Source organism: Pan troglodytes, chromosome 3 (genome assembly GCF_028858775.2).
Source record: "Pan troglodytes isolate AG18354 chromosome 3, NHGRI_mPanTro3-v2.0_pri, whole genome shotgun sequence".
Lineage (NCBI taxonomy): Eukaryota > Metazoa > Chordata > Mammalia > Primates > Hominidae > Pan > Pan troglodytes.
The window spans coordinates 18484828-18508169 of record NC_072401.2 but is presented as its reverse complement, the minus strand read 5'-3'; the positions used below and the strand labels follow the sequence as shown (position 1 = coordinate 18508169).

At 39.8% G+C, this 23342-nt stretch overlaps 1 protein-coding gene across 20 annotated transcripts in view; it reads left to right on the top strand.

The window, feature by feature from the left end:
- Positions 1-732: 732 nt before the first annotated feature.
- LCORL (ligand dependent nuclear receptor corepressor like) overlaps positions 733-23342 on the top strand; it is a 179209-nt gene continuing 156599 nt past the window's right edge. For 8 of the 20 annotated variants that reach the window (XR_010156490.1, XM_054682807.2, XM_001162914.8 and 5 more), the window contains exon 1: positions 733-1329. Coding sequence is in view for 7 of the 20 variants with exons in the window: in XM_054682807.2 (XP_054538782.1) it covers positions 1173-1329 (157 nt within the window). In the remaining 13 variants the exon portion in view is untranslated. Of the gene's footprint in view, positions 1330-2321; positions 2409-23342 lie in introns of those variants that run through there. The other 12 variants (XR_010156487.1, XR_010156485.1, XR_010156486.1 and 9 more) reach the window with 7 other exon arrangements.

Sequence of the window (23342 nt, the reverse complement as noted above, 5' to 3'; positions counted from 1 at the left end):
GCTCTCTGAAGAAGTTATTTTCTCTAGCACGGGGTAGAATTCATTCCATTAACCTTTGTAAAGTGCTTAATCCCGTGTCACGCACTGTACTAGGGTCTAGCGAGTGACAGATGTCACGGTACAGAGATCTCAGTGGGTCGCTGCCCTCCAGGAGCTTATAAAGAAAATTTTCCTTCTGCAGTTTTCAGCCGGCTACACCCAGTCCCCTGCAAGTAATTTTCAGTGAAAAAAACCCGCATCTTTTTCCTAGTCCTTGCAAATATTCTGGCTTTCCGAGATCTCTTCGCCTTGAATACCGAAGTCACTCCGGGATCTCTCTCTGGACGTTTGGCAGTTATTCCAGATGTAGCCGAATGACCGGCTTGCCCTTTCCCTGCGGAGTGACAGGAAGACAGCGACCCCGGAAAGTTTCCAGCACTTAAAACACAAAACGCAGCCTGAACCCACAAGGAGCCGACAACTCTTGCGGCTTCCACCACCCTTCTATCGCGGAGCCTAAGGAAGCTAAAGCAGTCGGGTCAGACCCGGCCACCCGGGCAGCGCATGGTTCCGGGCGCAGGGAGCGACAGACTCAGCCCCCCAGCGGCGCGGCGCAGAGAAGTTGCAGGCCAGCCTGCATACCCAAGTGCGGGGGGGAAGAAAAACAAACAAACAAAAAAATCCTTTCTTCTGGACTACAATGACCGGCAAGCAACGCGCCACGGCGCCAAGTTCGGCTTCGAGATCCTGGCGAAATGGAGCCTGGGAAGTGAAGTCTCCGGACTGTCGGAGTCCCGTAGTGAAGGCAGAAAGTAGGCGTTGCTAGTCCGCTCCACTAGCACGCCGGTTCCTGGCTGGGCTCCGGGTCTCTCGCTCCCGCTCAGGGTTTTCGCGGGCGGCGGGAGCGGTATGGCTCGCCTGAGTAAACTCCAGCGGGAGGGGGAGGAGGGTAGTGGGTGGGGAGGCGGGGTCAGCGGAAGCGGCAGGTTGCTTCCTTCTCCTCTGGCTCCCTCCCCGCCTCTCCCTGAGGGAGCGGTGGGAGGGGGAGGGCAGGGCAGAGGGAAGGTAGTGACACGTGTCAATCAACCCCCCTCCGGGGGGCGCGCGCTCCGGGGCTCGCGCCGAGGGCTCGCGCCCCTGCCTCGTGCCTGCGCTGCTCGTATGTAAATGAGGGCGCGTGACGCGGGACGCAGATGGACAAGGGAAGAGAGAGAATGGCCGCTGCCGCCGCCGCTGCTGCCGCCGCCGCCGCCGCCGCCGCTCAGTGCCGGAGCCCTCGGTGCGCGGCGGAGAGAAGAGGATTCCGGCGGGAACTCGACTCTTGGCGCCACCGCCTCATGCACTGTGTAGGTAAGAGAGACGCGGGCCGGGGCCCCGGGCTCCGCGCGGCGACCGCAGTCGCAGCCCGAGGAGTTTGTGGCTGAGGGGTTTAGTTGAATCTCCCGTTCGGGTTAGTTCGGTGGGGGAGCGAGATGGGAGCGGCGCGGCGCGGCGGCCCCGGCGCTCGCCTTTTGTCTTGCGGGCTGCTGGCCCGGCGCGGTCCGCCCTCCTTCGCCTTCCCAGCTCTTGGGCTCCCCAGGAACTGTTAGTTTGGACCCGCTTGCTGAGCCCCCGCGGAAGCCGCCCGCTCGCGCTCTCCCCGAAACTCCTCGGCGCCCGTCGCTGCCCGCTGTCGCCCGCCGTCCACCCTGACAGGAGGGAGGAAGCGGCCCGGTGGGTCGGCGCCCTGGCGGAGGGGAGCCGGCGGGCAGGGCGGCCGGAGGAAGGCGGGCTGGTCCGCGCCCCCGCCGAGCGCACACACACCCCCTTGTCGCCGCCGGGGACCGGGTGAGCAGACGCGGCCAGTTCCCGGGGACCTGGACCTGGAGACCCACGGGCGCTCGCAGGGCGGGGGCCGCTGATGGGCCGGCTGGGGGCGAGGGGCGGCGGGGGCGTCGTCCGAGGGGCGGGGGGCGCCCAACTCTGCCCTCTCGCGCTCGGCGGCGGCGCTGTGTGTACCCCTTTAAGAAGGAGCCGCTTGAGCGCTGACGGTTGGGATTTGAAGTTCTTCCTCCCTCTTTGGAAGTCTGGACGGATGGGGGGTGTTGCCACGGCAACGACACCCTCCCCCCCCCCCGTCTGCTTGCGGACGCCCCGACGACTCTGGTCCTCTTTCACTGTCATGTGATGGACTCTTCCTTACACACACACACACGTATACACACACACGCATCGCCCTCCCCACCTCCCATCCCCATTCAACTGCAATTCCCTCTTTTTGGTTGGATCTGAATCGTTTTGCTTCAAACTTCTGGGCTTGGGGCTCTCACCCTGTGGATTGTTTAGGGTGACAGGAATGGTGGGACTCCCGACCTTGCTGCAGTCGCTTTTTTTTTTTTTTTCTTTTTTTTGCCTAAGTGAGACGAATGCATAGAGCTGTTATCCAGCAGGTTGGTTTAGTGGGCTTAGAGGGGCGAATACGGATTATGGAATGGGGCGCGTTGTGGGTGTTTGTTTTGGAAGGGGGTTATGGGTGGGAGTGTAGGGGAAGAGGTAGAAAGGAAGGTTGTATTGTGTAAGCAGTGGATAGTGGCAGCAGCTTGCTCTACTGGCGAGTGAATCTTGGCATTTGGAGTTGGGGAGTAACCCTGGTGTCTTAAGAAAACAACTCTCTTACCTTGTTTCCATCTGCTCTGGCACCACCTCGCACCCCGACCCCGCCTCCCATGTATTTGGTTAACGTCTTAAGATCTTTTTTTGACTAGTAGAAAAGAGATCGTATTAGGTTAAACTTAATACAATTTCAATTCAGAAATGTGTACCGCAGAACGCGATGAATATAGGAAAATGTACGAGAAAGGAAGGTTACTTTAGGGGGCATTTAAGTGATGTTTAAGTAATTTACTGCTTTTGTTTTGCCCTTACGAAAAATGTATTTTGGTCTTCTCTAAGGAAAGATGATGAGAAATAGCTTTAGTCAAGTATTCGTAAGTGATTTTAGTTTATGAAGTGTAAAAAAAACCCTCTAGGTATTCTTTATATAAATTGTTTAAAAAACTAAATATTGTTGTTTGTGCTTCTTGAATACAAAATGGGCTGTTTTTGATAATTGCTTATGTAAAGATCTCTTCTGGAAACCAATTTAGAAATTACTGAGCTCATTTAGGTAGAATTAGGTAGGATGACAGCATTGCAACACTGGCTTATGATATTACTGTTAAGTTTTGTCAAGGCACAAAGTGATTTGAGGATGTCTTTTTATGTTTTGGAATATTTTGGTTGGTTTTTTTTCTGATCTTCTTGCTTATTTAGATACATTAAGTATAGCTTTGCATCATAAAAATAGATAGACTTGAAAAATAGTCAGACTTTAAATGGAACACAATTCATTGGATTTGATGGAAAAGGGAACTAGAATATCTTTTTGCCTTACCTACTTGTATATTCAAGTAAAATTGGAAGACATTGAAAGTTAATACTGTATTACACTTTTATTGCAATATGTGATTACATTGTATCGTATGTGAAAAGAAATTTTGTCCCTGGCTTCTAACTATATTTGAGAATTGTTTCCCACAGTCCCCATCCTAATTAAGCCCTATTAAAACCTGTCTCATATTCTTTGTTATTTATTTATTTATTGAGATGGAGTCTGTCGCCCAGGCTGGAGTGTAGCGGTGCTATCTCAGCTCACTGCAACCTCCGCCTCCTGGATTCAAGCGATTCTCCTGCCTGAGCCTCCCGAATAGTTGGGATTACAGGCGTCCGCCACCACGCCCAGATAATTTTAGTATTTTTAGTAGAGACTAGGTTTCGCCATGTTGGCCAGGCTGGTCTCGAATCCCATTGTTATTTTAAAATAAACAATAACATCCATTTAAACAGAGTATACACTTGTCGATTGGGCTTTTTTAGCATCTTAGGTGTTAAGCACTTATTTATAGTGTGAATTGGGATTAAATGGAGTTTGGATAATTACCTTTTGCTATTAATGTGCCTTACATTCATTACTTTATAAACATCTTTATAAAAAAGCCATATTATTTTCCCTTCGCATGTGTATACATGTGTGAATATATATGCGTACACATATGTGTATATTCAGTATATATGTAATATTCGGTGCTCTCATTGCTTACAATCATTTTTATAAAATAATATCCTTCTTGTCTTTCGGTAAAGGAAATGATACAAACATCTTAATTTTAAGTGAGATATGGAATTGTAGGCAGCGTCTCAGGGTTGTACAGCAAATTAGTGTTGAGCCCCTAATGAGATTTTGAATCTCAGTTCTTAGCCTAACTCTAATCTGATTCATTTTATAACTCATATAATATTCTAATTTTATAGGGTAGAAAGTTGTTTTAGTTGTCATGACTGCTTGTAGTTAGCCACAAAGGTAAACGTTTAACTCTTAATATGGAATGAGATATTTACCTTCCTCTAATTGTGGCATTCATCTCTTTATGTTAGATTTTTAACTACTGTTCTGGTTCATTCCACATAGTTTTCTTTTCATTGAAGAGTTGTCCTACAACCTTTTGTCCCAATTAATATCTCTATTTACATTGTGGTACTTTCTATAATTTGACTGTTTTTCTTTTCTTTTCTTTTTTTTTTTTGAGACGGAGTCTCGCTCTGTCGCCCAGACTGGAGTGCAGTGGCGCGATCTCGGCTCACTGCAAGCTCCGCCTCCCGGGTTCACGCCATTCTCCTGCCTCAGCCTCCCGAGTAGCTGGGACTACAGGCGCCCGCTACCACGCCCGGCTAATTTTTTTTGTATTTTTAGTAGAGACGGGGTTTCACCCTGTTAGCCAGGATGGTATTTGACTGTTTTTCTATAATTATCCTATACTGTACTGTGTTATAGTTTTCAGTAGCTCATGTCACAAATGTTCGAGTGCTTATTGGATGTAGTAAATAGTATCCTAGTACTAACTATGATATTGAGAAATAGCAAATATAGTCCTGGATCTTATGAAATGTATAATATAATTAGCATTTGATAAGTCATACACTTTAAAACAGGTCTAGAATAAAATAAATACACCTGTATATTTTTAAACATCATCAGGACTTGTATAGTCCATTAGGATATCTGATCTGGGAGACTGGCCAATATTTAAAAATTTTGTATTTTGATGTAATTTCAATCTTAAAAGTTGGAAGAATAGAACTCCTATGTACCTACATTTGTTGTTTTACATTTTGCTGTGTTTATCATTCTTGCTTTATACTGATCTCTCTATATTTTTTCAGAACAATTTTAGAGTAATTCAGAGACATCAACCTCTTTACCCCTAAATTCTTCAGTGTATATTTTTAAAAAACAAGGATACTGTCTTACCTAATTATAGTGAGGATGTTAAAACCAGAAGATTTAATGCTGATATACTGTTACCCAATTTATGGTCCATATTCAAATTATATCTGTTTATCTGTTTTTTCTGTTAGCTTTTTTTCCTCTTATTCTGGGATCCACTTCAGGATCATGCATTACATTTGGTAATTATGTCTCCTTAGTCACTTTCAATCGGGAACACTTCGTCAACCTTACTATTTCTTGACCTTGACATTTTTAAAAGTACAGGGCAGCTATTTTGTAGAACGTCCCTCAATTTGAATTTATCTGTTGCTTTCTCATGATTAGATTGGTTATGCATTTTGGCAGGAATACCACTTAAGAGATGTTCTGCCCTTCTTAGTACATCATATCTTGAGATTCATGATGTTGGTGTGTACCAATGTTGGTGATGTTAGCTTTGAAAATTTTGTTAAGCTGGTATTCCTCATATGTATCCCTGAAAGTTATTGTTTATCTCATTGTAACTAATATGCAATTTGTGGAAAAATTATTTTGGGGAACAGTATATTTACATAGTATAATCAAAATTTCACCCACAAGTTTTAGCATCAGTTGATGATTATCTGACTTCATTCCTTCTATAATTATTAGTTGACATTCTGACATGAGGTAATCTTTCCCATCTCCGTTATTTACTCAGTTGTTTTTATCTGTATGAACTCATGGATTTTTAATTTTATTCAGTGGTTAAATCCATTGCTGTCATTATTTTGATTCACAAATTGTCCCAGGTTTGGCCAATGGGTGTCTCATCAAGCTGGTTCCAGTGTTATTTCTGCAAAAACAAGATACTCCAGCTTAATTTTGTATTTTATCTGTCCAAGCTGTGGCATGAGCTCCTTTTCCAAATTTACCTCCATTCTTTTCAGTGGAAAATAGACTTAGATACCAAAATATAAGCAGTAGGTTTTAGGACTGTTTTTAAACCTGATTTTTATGATACAGAAGCTGATAATCACTGTAACCATTTTGTCTAAGGGCACAGCAGCAAAACAGAATGACAAAGATTGGTTTAGAATCATTCTGTAAACTTCAGTATCTTTCCTACATAACAGTGTTGTGCAGTAGAAATATAATGGAAGTAAAACATGTAAATTTAAGTCTTCTAATAACCACATTTAAAAAGCATATTTATCCTAATGTGTTAAGTATATTATCATTTTAACACCAATCCATATAGAAATTATTGAGTTAGTTTATATTTTTCAAAAATATTAAGTCTTCAAAATCAGGTATTTTACATTGATAGCACATCCCAATTTGGACTAGACACATTTTAGGTGGCTTAATAGTCACATGTAGCAAATGGCTTTCACTTTGCATAGTTCAGTTCTATACAGTAGTTGCTCCAGCCAACTCTTGATTACCATGATACCACTTAATTAAAGCCTGTTAATAATAACCAAACCTATAGCTTAATTTATTTTTCCTCAAATCTTTTATTTTGGTAGTATAAAACAGCAAATAAACATAAAGATTCTAGAACTAGACTACTTGTGTTTGAATCCTATTGTTACCACTTAGCAGTGTGGACAAATAGCTTAACCTGTCTATGCTTTAGTTTCTTAATCTGTAAATTGGAGATAATCAGGTTGTTTGCTAATTTTGTGTTAATATATGTTGATATGTGTCTTTCATATAGAAAGCATTCCCTAAGTGTTTGCTAGTATTATGATTGGTTTACACAGGTTATTAGCAGCTTTGAACTCTTAACGTTTTTGCCAATAGATTCTTTCTGGTAGGAATCCTGATGAACAGTGAAAAGATCATGGAACATGTTAAAGAAAAGATAGTAAGGGCTTGAATGGTCTGTATTCTAGACTATTCTAGAGCCATAGAATTATAGTTTTAGAATCACAGGGTATCACTTAGTCTAATCCTGGCTTTTTATGTATGAAACCAGGAAGGCCTTTGATACCGAAAGGAATCTTTTGGCTATGTGGTAACTGAATACAATAAATTATTTTTAGCTCATTTAAAAAATTTATATCATACTAGATCATCTTGAAGTTGCTTTTTGTCGGTATCTACTCTCTATTTTACTTTTCCTGTTAATCAACTTGTTGCTACTTTCTGGATGCTTCTTGTCTCCTGCTCCTTTATCTTACCACTAACTTCTCCCTCATCTTGTCACTGTTGCCATGTAAACCCCGTAAGAGTAGATTTACTTAGAAATCTGGATTGATGGGACTGGTATGGATGGGTCTGCTATCCAAAAGACTTTGTTTATACAGCTGTTTTTTTCAAGCACTATCAAATGTTTTCTATTTTAAAAGATGTAAATTGTGGCACCTTCTAATAGTGTGCATTGGACAAATGGAATCTGTGATGCTGATGAGTAGTTGGATGGTTAAGACATGTATCAAGTCTTTCTGTAAAATAGGCATATTGATGAATTTTGCATGCAAATTTTGAAGTTCTCTGTACTCTTGGATCTTTTTATATTTGAAAGAGTAAAATTCTGCCATCTTTGGAACCAAGCAGTGTGTAATTTTGTATTTTGTAAATGTTAGATATGGGCTACAGACTGGTCTTAACCAGTCTTTTTTGTGTGATGCCCTCTGTGCACATACTACATCCCTTGTTTGGCTACACGGGTGCGCTGCTTCCTGATTGGCTGTGCGCATGATAAATTGCTGTTATGTGTCCTCTACATTCCTCTCATTTGTCTGACTTTCAACCCTGGTCTTTAATTCTTCTGTCATAGTGCAGTCTTGGGAGGAGCAACAAAGATATATAGATTTTTGGTTATGTTATGTAACTTTTTATTCCTCATTAGTAAATCTCATCTTTCAATTGTAATAACCTACATTTTTGGTGGGAAGTTTCTATCTTTTCTTTTTAGTAGTATTCCTTCCTTTTGGTATATATAACTAGCATTCATGGCTGATAGATAACAGAGCACCAAGGACATAGGTCCAAAATTTTAAGGACCTGCCTAACTGTATAGAGTTAATACTTAAGAGCTGAATCTGTAATCAAGTAATCTTTGCAAGAGTTTTTATTCACAATGCAATCTAGATAAGGCAATGTGAATGGGGGGCCCAGACCAGCCTACTGCTACCCATAGAAAACTGATTAACAAACTAATGCCATCTTTGTATTTGAAGAATACCACTTTGTTCTTAATTAAAGCAAAATAAAAATTTTGTTTTGAGAATTTTTGTGTTTGATAGAAAACAAAACTTAAAATGAGGAATTGTCTGTATCTCATCTCCTTTCCTTTCATATAGTTTCCCCATAATTGGCAGCAACCCTATCCTGCTTGCTACATTTGCGTCTTACTTTTCTTTTTTTTACCTTAATCTGTTGCCAAGCTATTATTACTTTCTTTACAGTATCTCATGGATTCAATTTTTTTTTTTTTTTTATGCAGTAAGCATTAGGACAGATCCAGATAAGATTCTGGTTTATATCAGTGTCTGCATTGCTGGTTTTACTGTCTTTCAGTCTGACTTACAACCAATAGTAAATCATTGTTTAAAGTAGCTGCTTTGATTTCATAGTTTACAAAGCTGTAGTACCTCCATTTGTCTTTTTTTCATGAAATAAAAGCTGCCAGCCATGTTTATCTAGTTGGTCATAGTTTACCAGCCTGCTTCTTCAGTTTGTCTAGTTTCTTCTTTAGACAACTCAACCTTTTTCATAGACTTTTGTCCTTTTTTATCCACGTTGCCCCAAATTCTTGAGTATCTTTTTATATCTTCTACCCTCCATCCTCAGTGGCCTTTAAAATTACATTGCAGGCCGGGCACGGTGGCCCATCCCTGTAATCCCAGCACTTTGGGAGACTGAGGCAGGCGGATCACTTGAGCCCAGGAGTTGGAGACCAGCCTTGCCAAGATGACACAACCCCATCTCTACTAAAAATACAAAAATTAGCTGGGCATGGTGGCACATTCCTGTAGTCCCAGCTACTTGGGAGGCTGAGGCACAAGAATCGCTTGAACCCGGGAGGCGGAGGTTGCAGTGCATGAGATCATGCAACTGTACTCCAGCCTAGGTGACAGACCAAGACTCCGAAAAAAAAAAAAAAATTCAACTGCAACCTAGAGGCTTTTCTAAAGTATTTATTGAAAAGCAAATTTAAGAGCTTTCTCCATTAATTCAAATTGGCCAATTCTTTTCTGACTAGTATGTGCAAGGTGTGCACATAGGACGTAATTTTGTCCAGTAGTCTTCATGTTTAAATTATAAACTGTTTAGTGTCAGTAACTAATAAGTCCTCACAAGTGGTAGAAAGGACTTAATGGAAATAACCCAGTTTCTTCTTAGCCCCTATCATTGTAACATTAGGCACAAATCATTCCACTTTTTACAGATGGAAACCTATGAAACTGGGATAGTATCTGTCCTCAAATGTTTGCCATTTTTATTCCTATGAAAGATGCTATAATATTTATGTAGTAGTAGTATCTGGGCTGAAGGTATAAATTAGAAAATTACCAGCATAAAGATGATATTTAAATCCACAGAAATAGATGAGATTACTTAGGAATAGGGGACAGTATATCAGAGTATAACTTGAGTATATCAGAGATAGTTTAGATAGTATAACTAGTAGGTGACTCAGTACCACACCTTAAGGAATCTTAGCCTTCCTTGGGCAGAAGAAGAGAAACCTCAAAGTAGGGTCACTGGCTGAAGAGTAAAACCAGGAGGGAGTGGTATTACCAAATCCAAGAGGAGAGAGAAAAATATTACAATAAGGAGGGATTGTTACGTGTTGATGAGATGTCAAGTACCATGAAACAGGGAAGTGTACATTGTTTTTGGCTCTAGGTGACCTTGACTAGATAAATTTCAGTAGTGAGGGAGATGGCAGCCATATTATAATAGGTTAGAAAGTAATAAAGATATGTGCAAGTGGAGATAACATTTGTAGTAAACTACTAATTTAAGAGCTATATTTTGAGGAAGAACTGATAAATAGAGCAGTAATTGGAGACATCTGGGGTCTAGGGATATTTGTTTTTTAGATGGGCGTTACCATTTACCATACTTAGTAAGATGGGGAATACTTTTCTGTATCAGTGATAACCATGATTCTTTTATATGTTAATTTCATTAAGCTGAGAGCTGATAGTAACAAAATACTGAGGCAAATATATTAGATAAAGAAATGGGATAGAGTTGGTTTTAATCTCTTAGTATGGATTCTACATGTATTTTTTTTTCCCCTTCAAAAAAGTTTCCTAATCAAGTTACTGGGATGTGGTATGTGTAACATTGGTGCATTACACATTTTAAAAGAATGTTATTTTCTACAATTAATTTACTGTTGTCAGTCATCAATTATCTTGAGTCCTATGTGTGACCATTGCTTGGGGGTATAATTTTATGTTTCTTCTTTACTGGATTCTGAACTAGAAATAGACTTCGGAATAAAAAATCAAAATATTAGCTTTTTAAAATGGTAAGGTTGCATTGAGGAACTTGGCTTGGAACTGAGGCCAAAATTAGACATTAGATTGCCTTACTACCTGACTCCCTGAATTGAACTTATCAGCCTATCAAAGACAGTACAGCTGGAGCTGCAGGCCTCTTAAAATACAAGAAAGCTGTACCCTAGTGAGTTTACCATGCTTGTTGGTAGGAGTGAGCAGGAGGCTTGGCCGTGAATGAAAAATGACTTTTAAAACATTAATCCATCCCACTAGGGACCAACTGTAAAGATGTTGCCAATATTAGTTATTCTTCCTTCTTTTGGGAGAACTGAATAAGTAGTAGAGAAAAGAGCCAAGTTTCTTCCAAAGTACTTCCCCCAAGAATGTGAAAAGTGTTTGTGGGAGTTCTATTTTATGGAAAAGACAGGAACTGTGGTGTGGTTCAAAAAGCTTACTGTTTACACAGGAATAGGATTTACCTCGCTTTTAAAGAGTTCACAGTGATCAGGGATGTTAAATATTAGACTTGGTGTAATGTAATGGAAAGACAGAAGTGGGAACAATTAATTTTGACTTGAAGGATTCAAAATGACTAGGCTTCAAAACATTGAGGGAAAGCAAGGATTGGCAAACTTTTTCTCTAAAGGGCCAGACAGTAAATGTTTTAGGCTTTGTGGGCCATCTGGTCTCTATTGCAGCTACTCACCTCCACTGTTGTAGTCCAAAAGAAAGACATAAATTAATAAGCATGGCTGCATTTCAGTAACATTTATTTATAAAAATAGGTGGATTTGGCCTATAAACATAGTTTGCTGATCTCTGGGATAAAGGATACAGCAGGAAAGTAGAGTGGAGGGAATGGGCAGAGATAGTATAAGCAAATATATTTAAGTATAAATAATGATATATTCTGAAAATATTTAGCATTACAGTGCCATTGGTTTATAGGGTAGCAGCAGAAAGTAGGACTGGAAGTATAAATTATGGCTTCTACAAGGAGGAAATTGTAAGCCTTTGAAGTTGTTTTTTTTTTTTTTTAAATGGGTAATAAGCATGATCAGATAAGTCAGCTTATTTTCATTTGGAACATCTGTTGTTGGTGCAGGTTTGAGGGCTTTTTGTTTGCAATAGTTTTAAGAAGCTCAGATTAAAGCAGCCCTTTTAAATCAAAACTGGGAAAATGAGCAGTCTTCATTCACTTGAATGTATTAAGACATTCTGCTTGGGCTCTGAACAACTTGAGAAATAAAACAAGGAGAAAGATGGAAGCCAAAATAATCTTTCTATTACCGATACAGGCCAGGTTAGAGGAATAGCTTGATGGGGGAGTCAGGTGGTCTGGCATAGGCTGACTTATCCATCCAGTCCTAGGCTCAGTAGAGAAGCAGAGCTGAATATGAGTCTTTGGAGGTTTGTTCTCCTTTGAAAGCTCAACCCCAGGGGCAAGAGGAATAGAACTGAGCTCTTCCTCAAATCCAGAACCACCAATCGGATAATTCACTTTACTAGCTAAGGGTCAAAAGAGGCTCAGGTTGTGCTTTTGATGCATCCTTCCTCATAGAAACCAGGAGCAAGGGAAAGGTATTGTAACAATCATGGCTGTTAATTTTTGCAGGGTTGTATCTGGGGGTAAGTATACTGGAAACAATACAACTGTTAATATTCTGAAAACAAGTCAAATTTACTTGTTCTGGATATTTTAAAAAATATGTTATGGCCGGGCCCGGTGGCTCACGTTTGTAATCCCAGCGCTTTGGGAAGCTGTGACAGGCAGATCATATGAGGTCAGGAGCTCAAGACCAGCCTGGCCAACATGGTGAAACCCTGTCTGTACTAAAAATACAAAAATTAGCCAGGCGTGGTGGCAGGTGCCTGTAATCTCAGGTGCTCAGGAGGCTGAGGCAGGAGAATCACTTGAACCCGGGAGGCGGAGGTTGCAGTGAGCCGAGATCATGCCACTGCACTCCAGCCTGGGCAACAGAGCAAGACTCCATCTCAAATATATATATATATACACACATACATACATATATACATACATACATATATATACACACACACACACAGACACACACACATATATATGTACCCATACACACATTTATGTATATTTTAGTGTTTGGAACAACTGTATTTTTTAAACTCTCAAAATTAGTAGGGTTTTTTCTTCTTTTTAAATTAACTAGATTTTCCACAGGCCTATGTAAGATACTTAAGTAAAATGCATGTTTGGTTAGAAGGAAACCCAGTGCTCTCTTCTGTATTATAATTTTCAATTAACTTTTTAAACTTAGAAGGAATTAGTATAAAAGAATAGAGCACTGTTTACATGGAAAAAAAGCAGGTACTCTGACAAATAGATTGTTGTTTTAATTAGCTCTGATTATAGGTGCTTACACAGTTTATTCACTGGTGTCTCTTTTTTTAAAATATAATTAATTGTTCTTCAATGTCTTCTTCCTCCTCCCTTTCTGAACAGCTCAGTACTAAAACATCAAATGGGAGAAAACAAGGGTAGGTATCCACACTGGGTGGGGTGCGTGGGAGGCAGAGCCACATCGTCATTTAAGAAGAGCGGGATCTCGGAACCTTATAGGGTGAGGAGGGTGTCCATGGGGGTTGATGGAATGAAGGGTAAGGAGCACCTCTCCATTGGAAGGCATGCTAAGGCAGGGTATTGGAGCCCAAGCAGGGTGATATGGTATCTGTGAAGGAGAGTGGCCTGGTATGGGGGAAGGTCAGCTGGTCCCAGCAAGGAGGACATCTACTTGGGGTGGGATGTCATCCTGCATGAGCTCTCAGGGCCCCAGTAGATAGCAGGGGGTAGGGAGTGACCCATGTAGGATTGCAGCCTGGTGTAGGTATATTGAGGCTCAAGTGAGATGAGGAGGGAGTCCATACATAGAGGTATCTGAGTCCAAGGTATCAGAGCCTGAGGGTAAAGGGAGGAAGGCCTCTCAGTGGAGCTCGGTACAATATGGGATTTCATAGCCTGAGCAGGGTAGGGAGGATATTCTTGTAGGAGGGATGCCAGGCATGAGGAATAGGGACCTGAACAGGGTAAGGAGATTATATACATGGGGTAGGGATTTTGGGGCCAAGAGAGGTGAGGAGGGTGTCCGTGTAGGGAAAGAGACAGCTACAGTGGGAGATTGGTTACGTACATGAAGATTGATCAGTATTAAGAATAATGGGAGCCAGGCTTCTCATTGTCTGAGAAGGGATTTACTAATATGAAAGTAGGGAAAATTAGAATGCTCTCTGTGGAGTTGGATAGGAAATGAAGTACTTGTGCGAACTCTTGGTTTTCATCATATATAGATATAGAAATGTATGTGTATGTATACATACACATGCCCTATACTGGTCATTGAGAAGGGGCTTAGGAGCAATGGCAGTACGATAGCAGTGAGCATAGTGTATTACCGTTAATTTCCTGATTTTAGTGGTTGTTTTTGTGAGAGAATTGGGAAATACTAGGAATTCAAGAGTGGTGGGTCATTATGTAGACATTTACTCTCAAATGGTTGGGAAGATAAAGGTCTTCCTTACTATACTTAAAACTTCTTTTTTAAGTTAAAGATTGTTAAAACATAAAAGTAAGTATTTAAAAACAGTGTCATTAGTCTACGTATGTTCTTGTGAATTAATCACTTTCAGCCCTAACTACCATAGTTAGTAATATACATGTTGTCTTACACATTTTCCAGCACCAAGAATTGCCCCTTGAAATAATGATAGATAATATTTATTGAGTGCTTACCGTGTGTTAGGCAGATTCTAAGTTTTTATATGTATTATCACATATAATTTTCCATATGAAATAGTACAATTTTAATCTTCATTTTACAAATGAGAAAATTCAGGCTTAGAGAGGCTAAGTGACTTGCCCAAGTCTTTCTGCCTAGCAAATACAAAAGTAGAATTCACATCCAGTCTTAACCACTATACCAGGTCAAACCTCATTTAAAAATTAGCAAGTCTCATCCTTTCTGGTCAGATTGTTACATCTAAAACTGTAGTAGTGCTGTTTTCATTTTATTTTAGAACTTGAGTTTCAGGGGTGGGAAAAAGTATTCTGGGTTTAGGCCTCCTCAGCCTTTTATTCCTGTCCTGGAGTGAGAGAGAACCGGGACTTCTGTATTTGAATGCATGGTGTCAGAGATAAGGATTCCCCTGTGATGGATTAATCAGAGAAAATATCCACTAATTTTTTTCTTGCTTTTACAACTGATGATGAGAACATGGAGTTAGTGGGCAAGGCTTTTCCATGGCACAGACTTGCAGTGTTAAGTTTTAGTCTGGATATAAAGTTACCTTCTATCCTAATTCTAAGAATGATGAGCAATACCTTTCCATCTCTTTTGAACTTTCCTCAACAATGGCAGATGAATTAATAGGATATAGCTAATTGTTTCATTTTAACCTTCCTTTCCTTGTACTTATCTGTGCCAATTTAGGGTATGGAAAAGTAGTTTCTTGGTAAAATCCTGTATTTTTTTTACATACTACTCTTTTGGGATCAGCCCAATAATTACTTTTTTCTTCTTTGCTTTCTTAACCTTTTAGTATTTGTGTTCTGGCATAGCACATAAATAGAATAGAATTTGCCTATGAGTACATATTAGCTTGCTTGTCTAACTTTTCACTCTTAACAGTCTGAGCCCACAGATCCTTTCATCCTCTGTCAGAGTGAGTTTCTGCTGACCTACTCATTCCTCAGACCCATTCTAAAATTGCCGCCTTTATTTTATATAAAGAATAATAGTATTTTCAGTGTTGAAAGAAGCATGACCATCTGCTAAAATCCTTTTGCTTATATTTTCTTCCTCATAATTTTTTTCAGTAATTATTTATGGACAGGGCATTGTACTAGGAGACTCAGGTGAATTAGATTGTCTTCATGAAGCACAATCTCCTGGGGAAAACAAGGCTCTCTGACTACAGAATACGATAAATGCGATAATAGAAGCATATACAGTATTAAATTTGTAGCATAAAGGGGGGGAATGGTGAGGTTTCCTTATATGAGTCCATGAACAATCATAAGATGATTGTGGGAAATGAGAAAAGATAGTTTGTTTAATTGAATCATGAAGAAACATGTAAGCAGGATATAGTAGTAATTATTTTAAATTATTTTACTGTGGATTAGGCATTAAGTGCTTATACTTAGAATTTATTTGATTTTCATAACTGTCTTATAAGACAGGAACTATATTTTTCATCCTACTTTATAGATAAGGAAATTAACTCACTTACACTAGAGGTGGAGAAAAACCACTGAAGAATTTTAAGCATGGGAGTGATATAGTTTAATTTGTGGTTTTATAAGATTACTCTGCTAGTATGGAGAATATAACAGGCAAATCAGGAGATGTCAAGATAGACCAAGCAAGTTTTGAGGGTCTGAAATAAGAGTAGTAGTGGAAACAGAGAAGAGGGGGAGACTATTACAAGAGGAGTTACAATAAACGGATTTTAGTTGTTGATTAGATATGGCCATACAGAAAAAAGGAGAAAGAAAAGAGAATCATTTCCAAGCTTCTGTTTAGGAGGCCTAACTGGATTATGGGACCATTATCCAGAGTAGGATATAGAGCATTGTATTTTCATATAATATAATAATATATGTGATATGGTTTGGCTGTGTCCCCACCCACATCTCATCTTGAATTGTAACTCCCACAATTCCCACCTGTCATGGGAGGAAACTGGTGGGAGGTAATTGAATTATAGGGAATGGGTCTTTCCTGCGCTGTTCTTGTGATGGTGAATGAGTCTCATGAGATCTGATGGTTTTAAAAAGGGGACTTTCCCTGCACAAGCTCTCTTCTCTTGTCTGCCACCATCTGAGATGTGCCTTTCACCTTCCACTATGACTGTGAGGCTTCCCCAGCCACGTCGAACTGTAAATCCCATAAACCTCTTTCTTTTGTAAATTGCCCAGTCTTGGGTATGTCTTTATCAGCAGTGTGAAAATGGACTAATACAGTAAATTGGTACCAGTAGAGTGGGGCACTGCTGAAAAAATACCTGAAAATGTGGAAGTGACTTTGGAACTGGGTAACAGGCAGAGGTTGAATAGTTTGGAAGGCTTAGAAGAAGACAGGAAAATGTGGGAAAATTTGGAACTTCTTAGAGATTTGTTGAATGGCTTTGACAAAAATGCTGATAGTGTTATGAACAATAAGATCCAAGCTGAGGTGGTATCAGATGGGGATGAAGAACTTGTTGGGAACTGGAGCAAAGGTGACTCTTTTTATGTTTTAGCAAACAGACTGGTAGCATTTTGCCCCTGCTATACAGATGTGTGGAACTTTGAACTTGACAGAGATGATTTAGGGTATCTGGCAGAAGAAATTTCTAAGCAGCAAAGCATTCAAGAGGTGACTTAGGTGCCGTTAAAGGCATTTGGTTTTAAAAGGGAAACAGAGCATTAAAGTTTGGAAATTTTGCAGTCTGGCAATGTGAAAAAAAGAAAGTTCCATTTTCTGAGGTGAAATTCAAGCCCACTGCAGAAATTTGCGTGAGTAATGAGGAGCCGAATGTTAATCCCCAAGACTGTGGGGAAATTGTCTCCAGGGCGTGTCAGAGGTCTTCACGGAAGCCCCTGCCATCACAGGCCCAGAGGCCTAGGAGGAAAAAGTGGTTTCATGGGCCGGATCCATGGTCTCTGTGCTCTGTGCAGTGTAGAGACTTGGTACTCTGTGTCCGAGCCACTCCAGCCATTACTGAAAGGGGCCAACATAGAGCTCGGGCCGTGGCCTCAGAGGATGCAAGCCCCAAGCCTTTGCAGCTTCCACCTGGTGTTGAGCCTGTGAGTGCACAGAAGTCAAGAATTAGGTTTAGGGAACCTCTGCCTAGATTTCAGAAGATGTATGAAAATGCCTGGATGCACAGGCAGAAGTTTACTGCAGGGGCTGGGCTCTCATGGAGAACCTCTGCTAGGGCAGTGTGCAAGGGAAATGTGGGGTTGGAGCCCAGAGTCCCTGCTGGGACACTGCCTAGTGGTGCTGTGAGAAGAGGGCCATCATCCTTCAGACCCCAGAATGGTAGATCCACTGACAGCTTACATCATGTGCCTGGAAAAGCTGCAGACACTCAACATCAGCCTGTGAAAGCAGCTGGGAGGGAGGCTGTACCCTGCAGAGCCACAGGGGAAGAGCTGCCCAAGACCATGGGAACCCATCCAGTGTGACCTGGATGTGTGACATGGAGTCAAAGGAGATCATTTTTGAGCTTCAAAATTTGACTGCTAGCCAGGTGTGGTGGCTCATGCCTGTAACCCCAGCACTTTGAGATGCTGAGGCGGGTGGATCGCCTGAGGTCAGGAGTTCGAGACCAGCCTGGCCAACATAGAGAAATCCCATCTCTACTAAAAATACAAAAAATTAGCTGGGTGTGGTGGCAGGCACCTGTAATCCCAGCTACTCGGGAGGCTGCGGCAGGAGAATTGTTTGAACCCAGGAGGTGGAGGTTGCAGTGAGCCAAGATCATTGCACTCCAGTCTGGGCAACAAGAGTGAAACTCCATCTAAAAAAAAAAAAAAGCTTTGACTGCCCTGCTGGATTTCGGATTTGCATGGGGCCTGTAGCCCCTTTGTTTTTGCCAATTTCTCCCATTTGGGGTGGCTCTATTTACCCAATGTCTGTTACCCCCATTGTGTCTGCTAACTTGCTTTTGATTTTACAGGTTCATAGGCAGAAGGGACTTGCCTTAGATGAGATGTGGGACTGTGGACTTTTGAGTTAATGCTGAAATGAGTTATGACTTTGCGGGGGGACTGCTGGGAGGGCATGATTGGTTTTGAAATGTGAGAACATGAGATTTGGGAGGGGCCAGGGTGGAATGATATGGTTTGGCTGTTTCCCCACCCAAATCTCATCTTGAATTGTAATTCCCACAATTCCCACGTATCACGATAGGAACCTGGTGGGAGGTGATTGGATTACGGGAGTGGGTCTTTCCTGCTGTGTTCTCATGATAGTGAATGAGTTTCATGAGATCGGACAGTTTTAAAAAGGGATGTTTCCCTGCACAAGCACTCTTCTCTTGTCTGCCACCTTCTGAGATGTGCCTTACACCTTCTGCCATGACTGTGAGGCTTCCCCAGCCACATGGAACTGTAAGTCTGATAAACCTCTTTCTTTTTTAAATTGCCCAGTCTTGGATATGTCTTTGTTAGCAGCATGAAAATGGGCTAGTACAATGTGAAATCCATATGTGAATAATATGTTTTCACATAATATATGTATTTTCATATAGTATATGTGGTAGGTGGAGTCAGTATATATAGACTGAAATCGGATCAACACATTGCTATTTGCTAGTTTGTCTTAAAGCCAGTCATTGCAAGGATATGTACACCAATACTTCCCAGAGAAAGCAATTATAGAATGGAGTTCCCTTCTACTTACAAGTTCTGTGCTTTGGTTCAAAAGCTCTTGTGTTTCTGCTGCAGGAATGCATGTAGCACCTTTGCATTCTTGCATTCTTAACATTTAAAGATCCACAGGTGGCTTTGGACTTTATTGGTGTGTGTGGTGCACCCCTCCCCCAGGTTTGATCACAGATTCTGTCAGGAAAATTTAGCCAAGATAAACTGAGTAACTTTATGTAGTATTTTTATGTGATATGTTGAATAATTTAATAACAAATGTTATTTGGAAAAGTTACACCTCAAGTCAGTTTTCAGTTGATAGAGTGATTGTAACGTGGTTCAAAATTGTAGGTCTTAGATCCCTGTAGCTTTGACATATAGTGATTACATCTTAAAACCTAAAACACTTCCTTGATCTTCATTTCTCTATCTCCCTACCAGTTACCTATCCCAATATTTAACTTACTTGATCTCTCTCCACTTGTATGTCTCTCAGGTATTCTAATATTAGGATATTTTGCATTACTTTTGATGGCAAAACCTGCAGTTACTTTTGCACCAACCTAATATGTAACATACCTAAAAGTTAACTCTTGATCTCTCTCTACCAAATACAAAGTCTGTTTCTCTGGTGTTCTTTATCTCAACGTACCTTAATTTCACAAGTCAAACACCTGAAAGTAATCTTTTACTTATCTTCCTTCTCATCTCCTATGCCAATCCACCAATTAATTATGTTTTCAAATATATCTTAAACCCATTCATTTCCCTTTATTTTCACTCCAGTTGAAGTCAGCCTCATTTCTTACCTAGACTGATGCAAAAAATTCTTATATGGCTTCCTGTCTTCTCCTTTTATTCTCTCTAGTTTAGTCTTCCGTGGTGCAAAGAAAAATCTGTTTAAGTACTTTGCTCTGCTCTCAACCTTTAATGACTTCTGCACCAATGACAAAAGCACGGAGATATGGATATATTCTGTTCTTGGAAAATTATAGCACCCCCAAATTTGCAGTGTGGCAGAAACCATGGCTGTACAAAAGTTGGCTTGAGGTCAGATTGTGATTTAAAAAAATATGTATTGTCCTGTGGACTTTGGTTCTTTTTCTGTTGCTAATTGGGATTAAATTGATATTTAAGTTTGTTTTTAAGCAGTGGGATTGATAGAGATGCCACTTTCCACATTCCGTTTAGTGAATTCACTGGTGCAGTTCTGTTTTATACCAACCCCATGCAAACTCTGATTACTCTTTCTTTGGAGAAATCAAAAGCTTTCCTGAGAGAATACCTTCCCAAGAGAATATATGAAGACTTGGGCTGAGTTTTAAAAATTATAATGGACAATTTTAAATATGTACAAAAATAGGAGAAAGCATAATGAATCTCAATGTTTTTGTGACCTAGCTTTAACAATATAACAAATTCTGGCTTAATTTTTAATATAAAAATTATCAAAACATTTTATATGTTGGTTGTCTGATGTACTGTAATTCATTCCATGTTCTCATGTGAATAAACCCAAATTACACATTTTCTTGGAGTTGTAAATTTACAACAGAAGGTGAAAAGTATTAACATCATGACATGTTGTCTTACTGTTGCTTTTAGCTTAATATTAACTATTTTTGTTTGTACTATATGGTTTAGTTATAAACCAAAAAATTTAAGTTCTAGAACCCAGAAGGTTTTTTTTTTCTTTTGTGAGAGGCGGGAGTGGTGCTGGTGAGAGCACCTTGTATATGAAATGCATTTTGAGTAACTCTAAAACCCAGTAAGAAAGCATTGTTTATGTCTTGGATGTATCTGACAGTTTACATTCATGAAGCAAACCAAAGAAGATATTGCTTATTATAGACCCATAGCATATGCTGAACAGTGGTTCATTGTTTTTCAATCTTGTAGAGCCACCAAATTAACAGTGATGTAACTAATGGGTAGAAAGCCCTCAGAGCATTCATCTTACTTGGTTGTTGAAATAACAATAACTTAATGAAAATGTTTCACATTAGTGTTACAGTATTTGTCAGCACTCATGATAATTTGGTACTTATGTCTTGGGTGTTTATTAAAGATCCACACCAAATTATGCCTTGGAAAATCTGAATTTTAGAGAAACAAACATATGTGTGTGGATGGATATAGATAAACATAGATAAATAGATGTGTGTATAGGACTATCTATTTCCATATATGTATATAATTTGTAGTTAGTAACAAGTATGATTCTGGGAGACTTTAAAAAAAAAATTTGTTTTATTTTAATGAACCTGTTGCCATTTGTGTAGAATTAAAATCCATAAAATATATTTCATTGTGATTTTGTAGTGAATTGTGATCTTGGAGTTAACACCTTATGTTCACATTGTAGATGTCACTTATTAACTTTGTAACCTTGCAAAATTTATGAGCTGTGTTCTCAAAAATAGTTGCATACTGATTTCCAGATCTGTGCCTTTCTCTGTCTTCCATTCTTTCTTTCTTTATACTGAACCTTTCTCTGCAAGAATGTTGGTAGCCCCTTTCTTCTTGACTTCTTTTTTTACGTTCTTTTATTGAATAACTTTTCTAAATTCAAATGTGTTCATGTTACCCCTGAATAAAAATCTTCATTGGTTCCTCCATTGACCTTAGGATAAAGCCTTAAATTTATAATATGGCTTAGAAAGCTCAGCATAGCCTACCTGCTCTGTACTGCCTTAGCCTTTCTGTTTTTCATTCTACTTTGAGCACTGCAGTCAAAGAGCGTATCAGTAGCAGAGTAATTGTAGTATGGTAATAATAGCAGCTTTTATTGACTATCTATTAATACTTATGCCAGGTATATGCTTTACATGTATTATATCCTTTAATCCTCACAATAATCTTGAGTATAGGCATTGTCTTTAGCATACACTGAATCCTTTTTGGTTTTTGTTTGTTTGTTTATGAGACAGGGTCTTGCTCTGTTGCCCAGGCTAGAGTGCAGTGGTGCTGTCATAGCTCACTGCAGCTTCGAACACCTAGGTTCAATCAGTCCTTCCACCTTGGCCTCCCAAAGTGCTGGGATTATAGGTGTGAGCCAACTCACTCAGCTTGAACTCTTTTTGGATTCTCCAACACTATGCCTGTGGGCTTTTGCATATTTGTTTTCTTTCTGGATTACAGTAGCTTCTGCTCCATTGCTACTTTTTGTAAACTGTTGTTTCTAAATAGAACTACATGGAAAAAATGTATCAGATCATGATCTTACACCTCAGTGAACAAAATGAACATACTCTTATAACCACCACCAGATCAAGAAATGGAACCCCCAGAAGTCTCTTCATATCCCCATCCAGTCACTAATCTCTCCCACTCCCTGTAAAATACGAATAGTATTCTCACTTTTTAACACAGTAGATTATTTGTGCCTGTTTTGGGAAACTTTGAAATGGGATTATGTAGTATATATTTTGTGTTTAGCTTCTTTAACTCAGTATTTTATGTAATTCATTCATGTGGTTGCCTGTAGATATAGTTCATTCACTTTTAATGCTCTATAATATTCTGATATGTAACTGTATCAAAACATCTTTGAAGGATATTTAGGTTGTTTTCATTTTACATTCTTAGAAACAATGCAATGAACATTCTTAGACATTATACATTCTTAATTTTGATTCAACTCCTGGAATATTTTTAAACTTCATTTTAGTTGTCTAGATTTCACTTTTTCCAGGAATCCTTTCTTAGCCTCTCCAAGTTTGAGATTTGCCCCCTTCTTTGTGCAGTGATAATCACTCTGTTTCCTTTATCATAAGCATTTATGCTATTTTTTAATTGCTTGCTTTTTTCTCACCAAGTTCAAAGTGTATGTGTGTGTGTCCACAAAGAAGTGTGTACCATATTTTCCCCTTCCCTATCTTTCTGGCACTTACCAAATACATAAATATTTGTTGAGTGAATGAATTTTTAATACATTCACTCTTTCAGTGCAAAAAAAAAAAACCAACCACAAATCTAATGGAAATTGAGTAATAAACTTAGTTACTCTCTGTCTTTGTTTTGTTCAGTTAGATGTGCAGAGTTACCTTAAAATGGGTTATTGTCAAATTGTGCTAAAAGTTTTTAATGTGCCAGGCATCTTATCCCTTTTGTACACTCATTCTACCCCATAGCTATTGTATAAAGTATTTATGAACATTGTTTTTATAACTTGTGGGACATTTAACAACCTTATTTGTAGCAGACTTAGTATGTGCTCTTCATGGGTGGTCTTGAGTGTTGAAAATTG